At 34.8% G+C, this 13,168-nt stretch overlaps 1 protein-coding gene across 5 annotated transcripts in view; it reads right to left on the bottom strand.

Annotated features, from left to right (window-relative positions):
* Positions 1–13,168, bottom strand: part of ICE1 (interactor of little elongation complex ELL subunit 1) — a 64,482-nt gene that overhangs the window by 33,367 nt on the left and 17,947 nt on the right. For 3 of the 5 annotated variants that reach the window (XM_045565699.1, XM_045565700.1, XM_045565701.1), the window contains exons 5-10: positions 12,538–12,649; positions 9,206–9,282; positions 8,187–8,224; positions 6,134–6,216; positions 5,889–5,928; positions 5,752–5,808 (exon numbers count right to left, since the gene is read on the bottom strand). In XM_045565699.1, the coding sequence (XP_045421655.1) occupies positions 5,752–5,808; positions 5,889–5,928; positions 6,134–6,216; positions 8,187–8,224; positions 9,206–9,282; positions 12,538–12,649 (407 nt within the window). Of the gene's footprint in view, positions 1–511; positions 720–4,434; positions 4,890–5,751; positions 5,809–5,888; positions 5,929–6,133; positions 6,217–8,186; positions 8,225–9,205; positions 9,283–12,537; positions 12,650–13,168 lie in introns of those variants that run through there. The other 2 variants (XM_045565702.1, XM_045565703.1) reach the window with 2 other exon arrangements.

The raw sequence follows: 13,168 nt of genomic DNA, 5'->3' as shown, positions 1-13,168 counted from the left end.
CACGAATTCAAGTTGAAAGGCCAAGAGCAGTTATAATTAAAATAGCCCTAATGAAATTAATGTAACATTAAGAATATTATACTATGGTTTTAAAGCTTTTTTAAGTACACAAATTCCAAAAAAACCTTCCAAAGCAAAAAAATATTCATGAGAATAAAAATATGAATAGCTTATGGTGAAATGTATATAAAGACAACACACACTGATTAAAATTCAACTAAAAGTAGCTTTGAGTATTAACTTTCAGGTCACCTCAAAGTTCTATCATAGTTTCCTTAAACTTAAGTTTTTAAATTAACCTTGAGCATTTATTAAAATTAGTGAAACTTGAAATCAAGAAAGGCTACAAAGACCAATCGTTTAAACCAAAGTATCTCCAGGGAATCACAGACTTTGAAATAGGTTAGCCCTATTTAAGCCGGCAAACTGCACCACTCCAAAAAATGGAAAGGGACCAGGACAAACGCATAGGGCAGTTATAGATAATTCTGAAAGGCTGGACATTCCCCACCTCTTCTGAGCCAATTCAACCTCCTGATTGTCACCGTGTGCCAGGTACATCCATTTTTGAATTCAAAAACTCTGGGATCACATAGCTTATCTACATTGTGATTTAACCTACCCAAAAGCCTGCTTCCAAATATTGTAATCCCCTTTGCTTAAATGACCTGACCAGGATCCCTGCTTATTAGGTATACCCAAAGCAGCAAACAAGGAACCTTAAAAAAAAAGAAAAAAAGTTACTTATCCATTCTTACGGAGGCTATAACCAGAGCTATGTCTATTCTGAGAGTCATTACCTCTAATCTGACCACAAAAAAAACAAAAAACAAAAAAACTATCCATTCCCAACAAAGCAGAAAACAAATCTTCAGTTTTCAGTGTGGCTTTGTACTTAGTTGTGAAGATAAAACCTCATTAAATCGAATCGCATCTTTCCTTTAATATGCTTCCTTTTATCAAACTGTAAGGCATTTATGAGTATTTCTGGACTTATGCATTTATGAAATTTCTTTTCTACTCCATTGCCTTGTCTGTTTTTGTATCAATGCCATACTTCTTTAATCATCATAGGTTTCTCTTATACCTATCAGGGCATGATCTTGGCTGTTTTTTTCCTTTTTAAAAATTTTACTATTCCAAACACGTATGCTTCCCGATAAACCTTCACCATCTGCTTGTCCTTTTCCATAGAAAATCTAATGGGATTTTGAGTGAGTCTGTATATTTATAAATATATTCAGGGAAAATGTACATCTTCATAGTCTGAGTCTGTAATACTCTTCAGGAATGGTTTAGTTTTCCTCATAGAGGTACTACACACTGCTTTTAGATATTTTCCTAGACATCTGCTGGTTCAGCTGCCATGTGAGAATAGGTTGTTGTTCTTATTCCACTTCTTTTCTGACAGGTTAATAATAGTACATTATGTAAGTTCACTCTATATGCTCACTTTACCAAGTTCCTATCACTTCTGTTTCTACCTGAGTCTTCTGGATTCTCTAGATTAGTCATATAATCTGAAATAATGACAATTTTGACTCTTTCTTATTAACATTTACAACTCTTACTCTTTTGTGTTTATTTTGCTGCACTGGTTAGAGCCTTCAGTATGTAAGTAATGAGAGTAAAAAACAACATGCTTACCTTTGTTTCTGACAGCAATTGACTATACTTTTAATATTTCAACTTTCTCAGGTTCAAATTGTTTTTTACTATTCTCTCACCACTTTTTTTTTTAAGGAATAGGTGTTGGCTTTACATCCTCTGAACCACCTATAGTATTCCTGAGATAAACTGTTAAGGCATAATTTGCTTGTATTCTAAATTACTCATGGATTTGATTTCTTAAAACTTTATTTAGTATTTTTGCAGCTATATTAACAAGTGACAAAAGTTCTGAGTCTTGAGGATATGTGTGTATGTTATTCATAATTGGTTTTGGCACAGAGTTATGCTAGCCTAAGAGAATGAGGTGGAACCATTCCTTATTTTCTAAGTTCTGAAACATAAAGACACTAGTTATTCACTGAAGGCTTTACAGAGCTTGTCCATAAGCTACCTGAATTTATTATGCTATTAGATCTTTAGCAACTATTCTGAGTCAATTTGAGCATGTTTTCCTAGAAAATGGTCCATTTCATCTATATTCTCACATTTAAATACGAACTTGTGAATTAGGAAATTTCTCCTCTGTAGTTTTATAGCTTTCTCAGTCTTGGTGCTACTGGCATTTTCTTTGTCCTTCTTCTCTAGATTAAACTTGCCATAGAGTTGTTGGTTTAATCAGCATTGCAAAGATCCAGCTATCAGTTTTAAAAGTTCCAAATTGCTTTATGTCCTATTTCAATTAACTTCCATCTTCATCAATTCCCTTCTTCAGATAAACACATCATTTTATGTATTTCTTGATTTCTAAAATGATCACTTAAGGCCATAAAACATTCCTTTCCATATCAAAGGAATTGGCTACATCTAGAAGGTTTTAAAAAATACTGCCCTATTGTTTATTTCCAAAACAGTTTAGTATTTCAGTTTTATTTGTTATCCAAGAGGGGTTTGTGTGTTTAGTTACTAGGTAAATTTTGTAGGTTTTGTTTTTGTAGAGGGAGGGGGATTTTTATTAATATCTCATATTAAATTGTACATTTTTGTTATGTTAGTCAATTATATATGTTTGCAAAATGTTTTAAAGAACTCTAGGTATGTGGTTTACAAAGAGTTGTATGTAAATTATCAATCTTGGAATTATGATTTCAATTCCACTCATTTGCTTTCACTCTGTGTTTCTAAGAAACACTGAAGAAAAGATTTGGCTATTCCCCCTAAAATTTCTAAGAATTTTGCTTGACACGGTTTCATCCTCTTAGGTACATGACAGAGTATCTTCTTGGTGAATTATACCTTTAATCAGCCTTTTAACCATGTAAACTCATTTCTAAGTTTAAATTATTTTTTGCCTTATATGACTGCTCCGATGTTAGCATTGCTTGAAATATCTGTATCCATTCCTCTATATTCAATCTTCCTGCTTCATTTGCTTTTAGGTATATTTCTTACAAACATGTCAGAGATGGAGACTACACACAAAAATCACACTCTACAGATACAAATATTACATGTGTTTTCTGCTCAGGATGTTTCCTTCCATTACTTCTTGACCTTCTTCTCTCCTTCTGATTCTGTTCTCCCCTCTGAGTCCCAGTAGAGGAATACTGACACGCCTGGCTCTTCCTTGTAATCTTTGTATTTTCTCCAGTACCTTTCATGTGTCTGTGGCTTTGCACCACATTCTCACAGGCACCTAGAATTTAATCTCTTGGTTAAATGAACTGATTTTCTATTTGTCCATCCAACAATTCTGCTTTTCTATTATTTATTTATGCATTTAATTTTCAAGATCCCCAACAGGTTCAATTGCATAGCAGCAGCCTATGGATATATTCTTTGATTTTCTCTAAGAATAATTCAATTGTTAACATTTTCTCCTCATTCATGATTTAAAACTGTTTCCTCTGTCTTCTTGCATCTGGTGCCTTTCTTGTCACCACTTTTTCTCTAAGTTTTAGATGTGTTTAGGCAGAACACCTTTGGTAGCCAAAGCGTATTTCTGCAGCTTACATTTTCAGTCCTATTCCTTTGGCAATAAATGTAGACTCTGGTTTCACAAACCTATAGAACCCTGACTTTGAGGCAGAAGCAGCAGTGAGTGAATGCAGTTGTGGGGGTTTACATGGAGTATGTAAGTATCTTATTTTCTGGGGACAGGAGGGACTATCCCTCAAAGCAGCCATAATTACCTAATTTTCGGACAACCACACCTACTCTGGCTACCTTCCATGTCGTAGCTAACACTAAAAAATTAAACTTGGGCCAGTCTATGGGCAAGGGCCAATCTATGGGCAAAGGCCAGAAACAGTTTTTGAAACCAGCAGGTTGGCACACTTTTCACCCTTTAATCAATTACCTGGCAAAACACTAATGTCCTGCTCCTTCTCCTACTCCCTGCCACCTCTGATTTGGGGAAACTCTGGATTCCGCAAAACTTGCTTTTTCAGAGTTGCTATTTTCTCTGCAATTGTGGGTTTCATCACCAATTGATACCTCCTCCTGTACATCTTCCTCATTAATTTCCTCTATAGATAGAAAACTTTTTAACTATCCAGGAGACCTACTAAAAATATATTTTTACTTTTGGTCATTTTTATTGGAATTTGAAGGGAAGGAAAGGGAAGGTTGTACTTGGGTATCCTTTCTGTAAAGTGAAGTCAACCCAATATTCTTTAGTGTCTACATTACAAATCTCTTCCAGAAGTCAAGTATTAACAAGGAAAAATGTTAACAATACACTTAAGAATTAGGTTTCAAACCCATCAAGGTCCACAGCTAAATAATCAGCAGATTCCTAAAGACTTCATTTATTTATTTGGAGAAAATAAAATGTACAACAAACAATATCCCTGCCCTCATCATGATGGTAGATAAAAACAAAACATAAAATAATTTTACGTGAGGTAGGAACAAGTTCTTTGAGAAACATCACACAGAATGCAGGGATAGAGAGCAGCTATGGAAGTGGGTAGAGGGGTTCTGCTGTGAATAGCAAGGCCTGGGAGCAGCTGAATCCTGAAACCCATCTGTCAGTCCAAAAGAGAAGGCGACTCAATTCAAAAGCTGACTGTTGGTTGGGAATGCAAAATGTTGTCAAGTCTTCTATTTCTCTCAGCCATCTCAAAGTCTCACTTTCCACACACAACAGCAGGAAGAACAGAGTAGAAAGCACATGGAACTATTTATTAGCGATAGTATTAAGTGACCAATTAGTGCCCAGGCAGCTGAAAGATGTGGACTATGAAAGCATTAGGCCAAGGGAAACATGAATTTGTGCGCTGAATTAAATAAAAAAAAATTAAAGAAGAAATAAAAAGATAATGGTTACTTAAGAAACACTATACACTTGCATACAACAACTTAAATGTTTTTAATCATTTCCACTTAGAGAAAAACAACACGTAAGTGGCATGAATTACCATTACTTACGTATTAAACATTTAAAATTTATCCCCCCCAAAACTTGTAAGATACAGTGGAAATTCAAATTCATAATCTCCATTTTTAAAAGGAAGAATGAAAACACAAAAAAGGGAAGTAAATGGCCAAGGGTCACATAATAAATGGAAGTACTGAAGTGAAAACTCCAATTTCTCAAGTTCTCAAGTTAGACTTCTCATCTATAAGGCACTCAGTAATAAAATGCGCATGTACACATTTGTATTTCCCTTGTTCCACTACCACCAGAGTTTACTTTTCTTTTAAACTTTAGGCCTCCCCTAAATTCTTCTATCTTCTGAAAATATACTACAGGGCTTTGACTCTACAATATTCCTATCTGACTTCAACATTTTTTAGATATTTGGCACCTAGAAAATTTAATAAATTAATTTAATAAATTATAATCTGGCAAGAAAATCAATACTTATTACAATTGAAAAGTGCAGAAATTATATCTCTAACTAGTTTTCCTTTCCCAACAATATTGCTTTTGATGCTATCATTCACTATATTATTTTATAAGACAATAAGCTGACCATATATTTGAATCTAATGAAGACACATAATATATGTTGTCTTCCAACAGGAAATATCTACTAAGCCCTGGCATTTCCACAATCACATATAAAAGCAACATGTAGCCTCCCAAACCACTAAAAGTAATTTAAAGCATTAAAACAAAAGCTGTAATATACTCACTTTTATCTATGCTTCCATATGAATCACTTGAAATTTGTGTTCCAATATGTCTCAACTCTAAAGGGAGAAAAAATAGTTTTAAAAAAAAATCCTGCATATGAAAATAATTTTTATGTAAGCTTTAACTAAATACTCACCTTTTTCATTTTTCTGTTTAGAAAATTCGTCAAGCCTTTCCTGTGAAAACAAAGCACTAATAGTGTTTATGCTGGATAAGAAATGCAGTCATTCTGGACCAAATGTAAAAGGTGCAACTTAACAGGCAACTGTGACTGCCTCTGCCAGGTGCTCATACCTGACGCCTACATAGTTACAACACAGAGACACTGCAGGAGCCCTGGAGCCAGGAATTTAAGGTCTGTGCATTGTGTTTATCTAGTACCTGTGTCTTCTTAAATTCCTTTTCAAGTATTTTCTTTTCATTTCTCAGTTGCTTGAAGTCCTGAGTTTGCTTGACGGCAGCCTCTTCATTTAAAAAGTGCAATGAATCAATAGAGAGAGAAAATCAATTTACTAACTTTACTACTATGCTTAATGAAATACTCAAAATCTAATCTATTACAAGTTTTTCTCATTTCTTAAAACTCTGAAACAAACTTTGTACAAATTTATTGCTCTTTCAGTATTTTATCAGTCAGGGGTGAATGCAGGAACACTTCTTTTTTTCACTGTCATTTATAAATCCATAGAAGTGGAATAAGCCTTAACAATTCTTTCCAAAGTAGGCACGGCCATCCCAAACCCTTCCAGTTAGGCAAGAGCCCAGTGCATGAGAGGGAGATGCCGTGGTAACCCCTTGTTCTTCCTATCTTAGTAATCAACAACCTTAAAGTCTGAGAAATTTAAGAACTATGATTCTACTTCAGTATAGAGTTGACCCCATTGTCTATCTGGTGGGGGGATGGGAGAGCTTCTCAATGCTTATTATAGATATTACTCTTCCCCCTGGATCTCTTTAACAAGTTAACAAACCATAATTCCTAAAACCTTTGTTAGACATCCTCTTTTTAGTTATTTTTATAGTTCTTCCCTAGACCTGCAGCAACTCCTTCATTCTAGTTTTTGGTTCTGAAGCACTAAATGGTCCAGACATACCAGTAAGAATCTGACCAGTATTAGCTTTACATAAATGTGCTCATACACAATTACTAAGTAAAATCCCATAAAGCACCTTATTAATAATCACCTCCTGACTCCTCTAACAGTTTGAATATTTCTTTATTTAATAATCTTTATTATGCCATATCACTTAAAACATATACATATATATTTGTTATATAAAAAATAAAGGCTACATTTTTGCTTCATGAAAGTATATTCTAAAAGTTGCATATAGTCTCACAGGCATTTCAGGGCACTTTAAAAACATTTCCTGATATACAGTAGACACATCTCCACATCTAGCGAGAGAAGCCAATACTCAAAACATAGTAATGCTGTACTAACTCCTATACTGTCATGCAACAATCAAATCAGAGGAAAAACTGAATTTAAGTCTAAACTATTTGGCTCAATCTACATAAATTAGTGACTGGAGATAATTTCAACAACTGCTATTCTATGTGTCCTGAGACAGAATTCTATGTGTCCTAAGACTAAATTTAAAGTCTTACTTCACACTCTAGATGACACTAAGCCACCTGTGAACCAGAGAGCCAGCAGTCCCATGGGTTGGAAACGCACAGCAGGTAGGACTGCTGCCGTCCGGGCTGGAGTACAGGAGCTCCATGTGCAGAAGGGATCTGGCAGGGCCCTGTTGTCTCTATCTGACATTATGTTGTGCCCCAACCACACAATGAAGGGAAGAAAAAGCAAATGAAAAGATCTTGAGTTCAATTCCTATGGATTCAGGAATCAGAAAGGGTTATTAGCTGAAATGCAAGGACTTGATAGATTCTTATGTGGCCCCTTTACACTCTGCCTACTCATTGTAGATTAGACCCTAACAAGATGGTCGGGTACACGGAGGATCAGGTACAAATTAGACAATCTCCAATGTAAAGATCTCACAGAAACCTCTCTATGGGGGTGTTATAACTATGTAAATACATTAATTTCTTAATACTATGCATATAACCTTTTCTACTAACCATATATTTCATTAGGAAACAATGAGAAAGCCCCATGAGATTCAACTTTCAAAATTAAATCCTTTCGTTAATTACTGCTTTTATATCAAAAGTATGGCCTGCTTTTACTACTTTGAGTGCAATAACATCTCAGAGATTTGCCACATTCCATCTCTATGTTATCTGGTGACTGAGAGTATAGTATGCACACATCTTTCTAACAGAACCCTTAATGAAATCATCCAAGGAAGTGCCATCAAAAACCACGACTCAACTATCTGATCAAGTAGTACAACCTCATGGTTACCAATGATTTGCATAATGACCAATGACTTCCATTAGCCAGGTAACAATAGTGCCAATTACCTTCCAGCTTCTTCACCTTAGCTTCTAGTTTCTTCTTCCTAATAATAAAATTTTGTAAGTTAAATTGCAAAAAATAATGTAACAGAAAAAATATGATATTGCAATTTGTGGTAGCTTTTTTTAATAACTGAGATTTACATAACGAAGAAATTTTCAGTTCTGATGGTATCAATCTAAGAAAGAATAACAAACTGTTTAGTGTGCAGTATCTCCACATTGAAGTAAAGCAATCTGTCTTTTCCATTTGAAACACATGCTATGTACCTATCCAGGCTCTGCCAGGAGTACATCTGGGCCCTCCCCTGCACTGCAATGGCATCATCTAGGAGCCCAGCAGATGTGTCCAGATGGTCTCCAAGAGTCAGTCCAGCGCCTAATAAGTCAATGTTACTTTTCAGGAGCATGAATGGTGTTATGTTCACAGCACCACTTTAGGGAAGGCAATGGTTGGAGAACTGCACTTGTTTTAAGATGGATTTCTGAGAATTGGAGAAGGCAAGTAACTCTGAGTCACTGCTACATCACATCCACATTTAACTACTGTATGCCTAGCTCACATGTATATTTGGGGAATAACATGAATGTAGTATCAAACTTCAAAATCAAGAAGATGCTTCTGAACAGCCCTTTTTATCAATGGCAACAAAGACACTCATTCCACATGATATCTGTTAAAGTACTGGTGCAAAGAAAGGAGCCAATAACTATAATTTATACAGAGACACACATGCATGCATATATAAATATACAGAGAGAGAGAAATATAAAAACTTATGGAGTTCTTTGTGCAGCCCTTTAATAGATGATGATTTATTTAGTCTTCTTTGTAACCCTTCAAAGTAAGTATGATAATTTAAAGATGTGGAAATCAAGGTTGAGAGATTAAATAATTCAAGATCACATAGCTAATTATAAGCAAAATGTCCAAAGACAGATAAAAAAAGAACACTATTGATTTAAAGATTACCTATTTTCAAAGATGAAGACCTTATTTCTATAGTAATTTTAAAATCACTTACTGAGCATCACTTTTTAAGCATTCTTCTTTTACCCGAGCATATTCCTGATGAGTATCCTGATACAACTTTAGAGAACTCTAAAAAAGAAATAGATAAATATTGTCAACTGAAAGTCACTGACCATTGGCCATAACTTGTTTTGATCTTGATAAGCTAAATAAATTATCATCCTTTAACAGTGTGAAATTAACCAAATGAATTAGGCAGGAAATCAAAGTATAATTCACTGAACATTTTAATGGATGTAACCAGATTCTTAATAGATGTAATATGACTAAGAGTATAAACAAAAGCTATAAAACTTAAAACAATATACTAATTTTGTAGTAATTCTTAATCTTTCTAAAAATTGGTTTAAATACCAGATAGCTAATACTTTTCTCTCAATCAATTAAAATCAATATAACCTAAAGAAATTTTAGAACTTAATAAATATTAGCTATCTGTATAGCTATGGAAAATATAAAACAAATCATTTTACTTAACAATAACTGGGAAAAATGTGTGAATAACACAGTGGCAGCCACTGTGAAATGGGAAAGGCATTGTTACTGAGTGTTCCATTATAATATATGTATCAAATATTACTTTAATCTCAATAGCTCTGAGAGATAAGCTTTATTATCCCTTTTTCACAAACGAGGAGTTGGAGGGTTTGACAGGTTGACTTATTCTTCCAGAGTCACAGTCACTGAGTGACTGACTAATTAGGGTTTACTATTAAGTATAACTCTAATTATCATTCAGGTATGACTCCGATGCTCGTGTTTCCTCTCAAATATGGCTAAAGAGATTATATAATCAGGGTTTAACTTTGACAGCATAAATATCTAACAAAGAATTTCTACAAAATAGAAAAATAAATATGTACTGTCAAAGATCTCGGAAAGCTACAGGTCACTACTCAAATAGCACAATTTGAGGAAGACCAAGAGGCACAAATATCCTCATGAAATGAGCCTAGAAAGAACAGGTTGAGAAGTGAGAATCGTTCCAGGGTGGCTACAGTTTGTCTTATTTAAACCGCCTAACTTTATGGACTTCAAATGTTTTTTATCTGTAAAAGCTACGAATTCTCTTCTAAGATTCCTGTATGGAATAAACCAAAATTTATACAGAAGAGCAATTTTACAGCATTTTTAACAAACTCTTTTACTATTAGGTCATTAAGTATGAAATGCATGATTTCCTTAAGTACAAAGTTTGACAGTTAATATGTGACATTTCATTTTGACAATTCTTGTATTTTTTTCCTACTGTGAAGGTACATCCTCAGTCTTTCAAACGTGCATTTTGGCTTGTGATTATTTTTCACGTTTTTTTAGAGCAATTTTTGTGAAATCATGGATAAGACAAAAATTCTTGTTATTTTTGCATATGAGGTCCATCATGGAACCAATGCAGTGCAGAAAGCTTGAAATATTATCGAGGTGTTTGGGAAGGATGTGGCTAATGAACACACAGTATGTCAATGGCTTAAGAAGTTCCATTCTGGTGATTTTAATTTTGAAAGTGAGCCATGTGGGTGACCTGAAACCAAGGTGGATAATGATGAGCTGAAAGCTGTAGTGGAAGCAAATCCATCTCAACCTACCCGTGAATTAGCAGCAAGGTTTGACGTTACTATTCCAACAATATTGGATAAGTTGAAACAAATCGGCAAGGTAAAGAAGCTGAACAGATGGGTACCGCATGAATGAAACAAGCACCAGAAGAGAAATCTTCTTGAAGCTTGCCTTTCTTCACTGTCATGACATAAAGGCAAACCATTTCTACACTGTATTGCTATGTATGATGAAAAATAGATTGTTTTTTGACAATTACAAGCATTCAGCACAATGGCTGGATGAAGATGAAAGGCCAAAACACAGTCCAAAACCAAATATTCATCAAAAAAAAGGTAATGGTGTCTGTTTGGTGGTTCAGCATTGGTGTTATCCACCACAGCTTCATGAAACCTGGTCAACCGATTACCAATGACTATTGCAACCAATTGGATGAAACGATAGGGATGCTTGCAATTAAGCAGCTGAGATTGGTCACTAGAGACAGGCCAATTCTCTTACAAGACAACGCTTGACCACGTCACACAAACAATGCTGCTCAAACTATAGAAGCTGGACTTGGAAACTCCGTCATACACCGTATTCACCAGACCTTGCACCAACTGACTCCCACTTCTTCCAGGCTTTGGACCACTTCTTCCAAGGAAAAATATTTAATTCTCAACAAGCTGTGGAAACCGACTTCTGTGATTTCAATGCCACTCACTCTCCAGGCTTCTTCACTGCAGGCACAATAAGCTACCCTTAAGATGGCAAAACTGTGTTGATAACTTAGGCACGTACTTTGATTAATTGTATTGTTTCTTGTTTGAGATATAATAAACTAAACTTTTGATTCAAAATCAGACATTTCATATTTAATGATCTAATAATATTAATTTGACTTTGAAAAGAAGAAGAGCCTCCATTTCAAGATACATTAATCAGATTTTCATATCTGAAGTGGATATCTTCTCCCAGCACTCCATTTCAGCTTAGTAAGTATCACTCGAAAAGATCAAACACATCATCCTCCTGTGCACAGGAAATAACCTCTAACCTGAACATTTATAAGAGCATGGGATATATTATTGAAAGACTCTCATTTTGTGTATCCCCCATAGAAGGGGAGCCCAGTGGTGAATGAAGCACACAGGGCCTCTGCCTTGGTCTGCGTTAAGATGTCCTTTAAAGAACCTGCTCTCATAATTCAAACTAGTCAATGTTTCAAGCAATGTCTGCACACTTTTACCTCTATAACCCTGCCACCTTTGTTTCATCCTTTTAAATTTCACTTTTTTTTTGTAATCATGTTTGGTTCCTTGTGGCTTCTCTCACCACTGGGCTCACCAGGGCTACACCAGAGCCACCGAAGAAATCAAATTCTCTCCTGCACTCTCTCTCACACACGATTCCTCTACCTTTAAAGTTGAAATTTTTGTGTGTTATTTTACACTTAAGGCAAAAGAGATGTGAAAAAGCAATTAATGCAGAATACATAAAACCATAAAAATTCACAGCTAGAAGTTTCCTCTACTGATCCTGATCCTCCCAAAAAGCATAGGAACTGACACAGTATTGCAGAGCGAATAATCACTGTAAAGATTAAGCCAATTATCAATTAGTTCAATGTTCTCCAAGGACAGTAATACATACACTTAAAGAGTTCTTGACTAACATTTATTTCCTTTTTTAAATGCATAAAAACTCCCCCTTGTCCCAGTTATAGTGAATGAGCTGTTCCTAATTTATTGATCATAAACCTTTTCAAAAAAAAATTTTAGTTACCTTTTTCTCTTCTAACTCTGCTTTTAAAGACCCCAGTTCTTCCTGACATTTCTGCAGAGGAGAAATTTTTTGAAGCATCTGTTCCACTTGGTGATGCAGAGTACTATTCTCTCTAGAAATGGAGAGTATATTGACATTATTATACAAAAATATCTACGGTGAGTTATTAAATATACATACTGATGATTTTAGATTTTACTTCTAACTTGGAACAAGGAAAGGAATGAAAAAAATCTCTCTTTTTAAATGCATTCCCTCTATTTATACAACATAATCGTCATATTGCTTTCCATTTCTTAGGCATAATAGTCTATTTTTGGTAAACACATATCAAAAAGCAACTTGAGAAACAAATACAGTAGATGCTCAATCTGCTGAAGAATACATTAGAGGACAATCTGCCAAAAAATCCTGGCTTTTCCAATCTTGAACTCATCCTCATTTATTCAAAATAAGTACTAGGCAATTTCCTGATTTAGTTTAGAATCATGTTTTGCCTTCTTCTAAGTGATAAATGTAATCAGAGGATGAAATATTGCCAAAACTTTAAGTAGGCCTATTTTAAATTGTTTAAATCATCTCAATGGCAATGTAGTCAGTAAAGTTATTGAAAAATGAAACACCAGGTTGT

The sequence above is a fragment of the Lemur catta genome, chromosome 12 (genome assembly GCF_020740605.2).
Source record: "Lemur catta isolate mLemCat1 chromosome 12, mLemCat1.pri, whole genome shotgun sequence".
NCBI classification, from domain to species: Eukaryota; Metazoa; Chordata; class Mammalia; order Primates; family Lemuridae; genus Lemur; species Lemur catta.
This window is presented reverse-complemented; position numbering and strand designations above follow the sequence as displayed.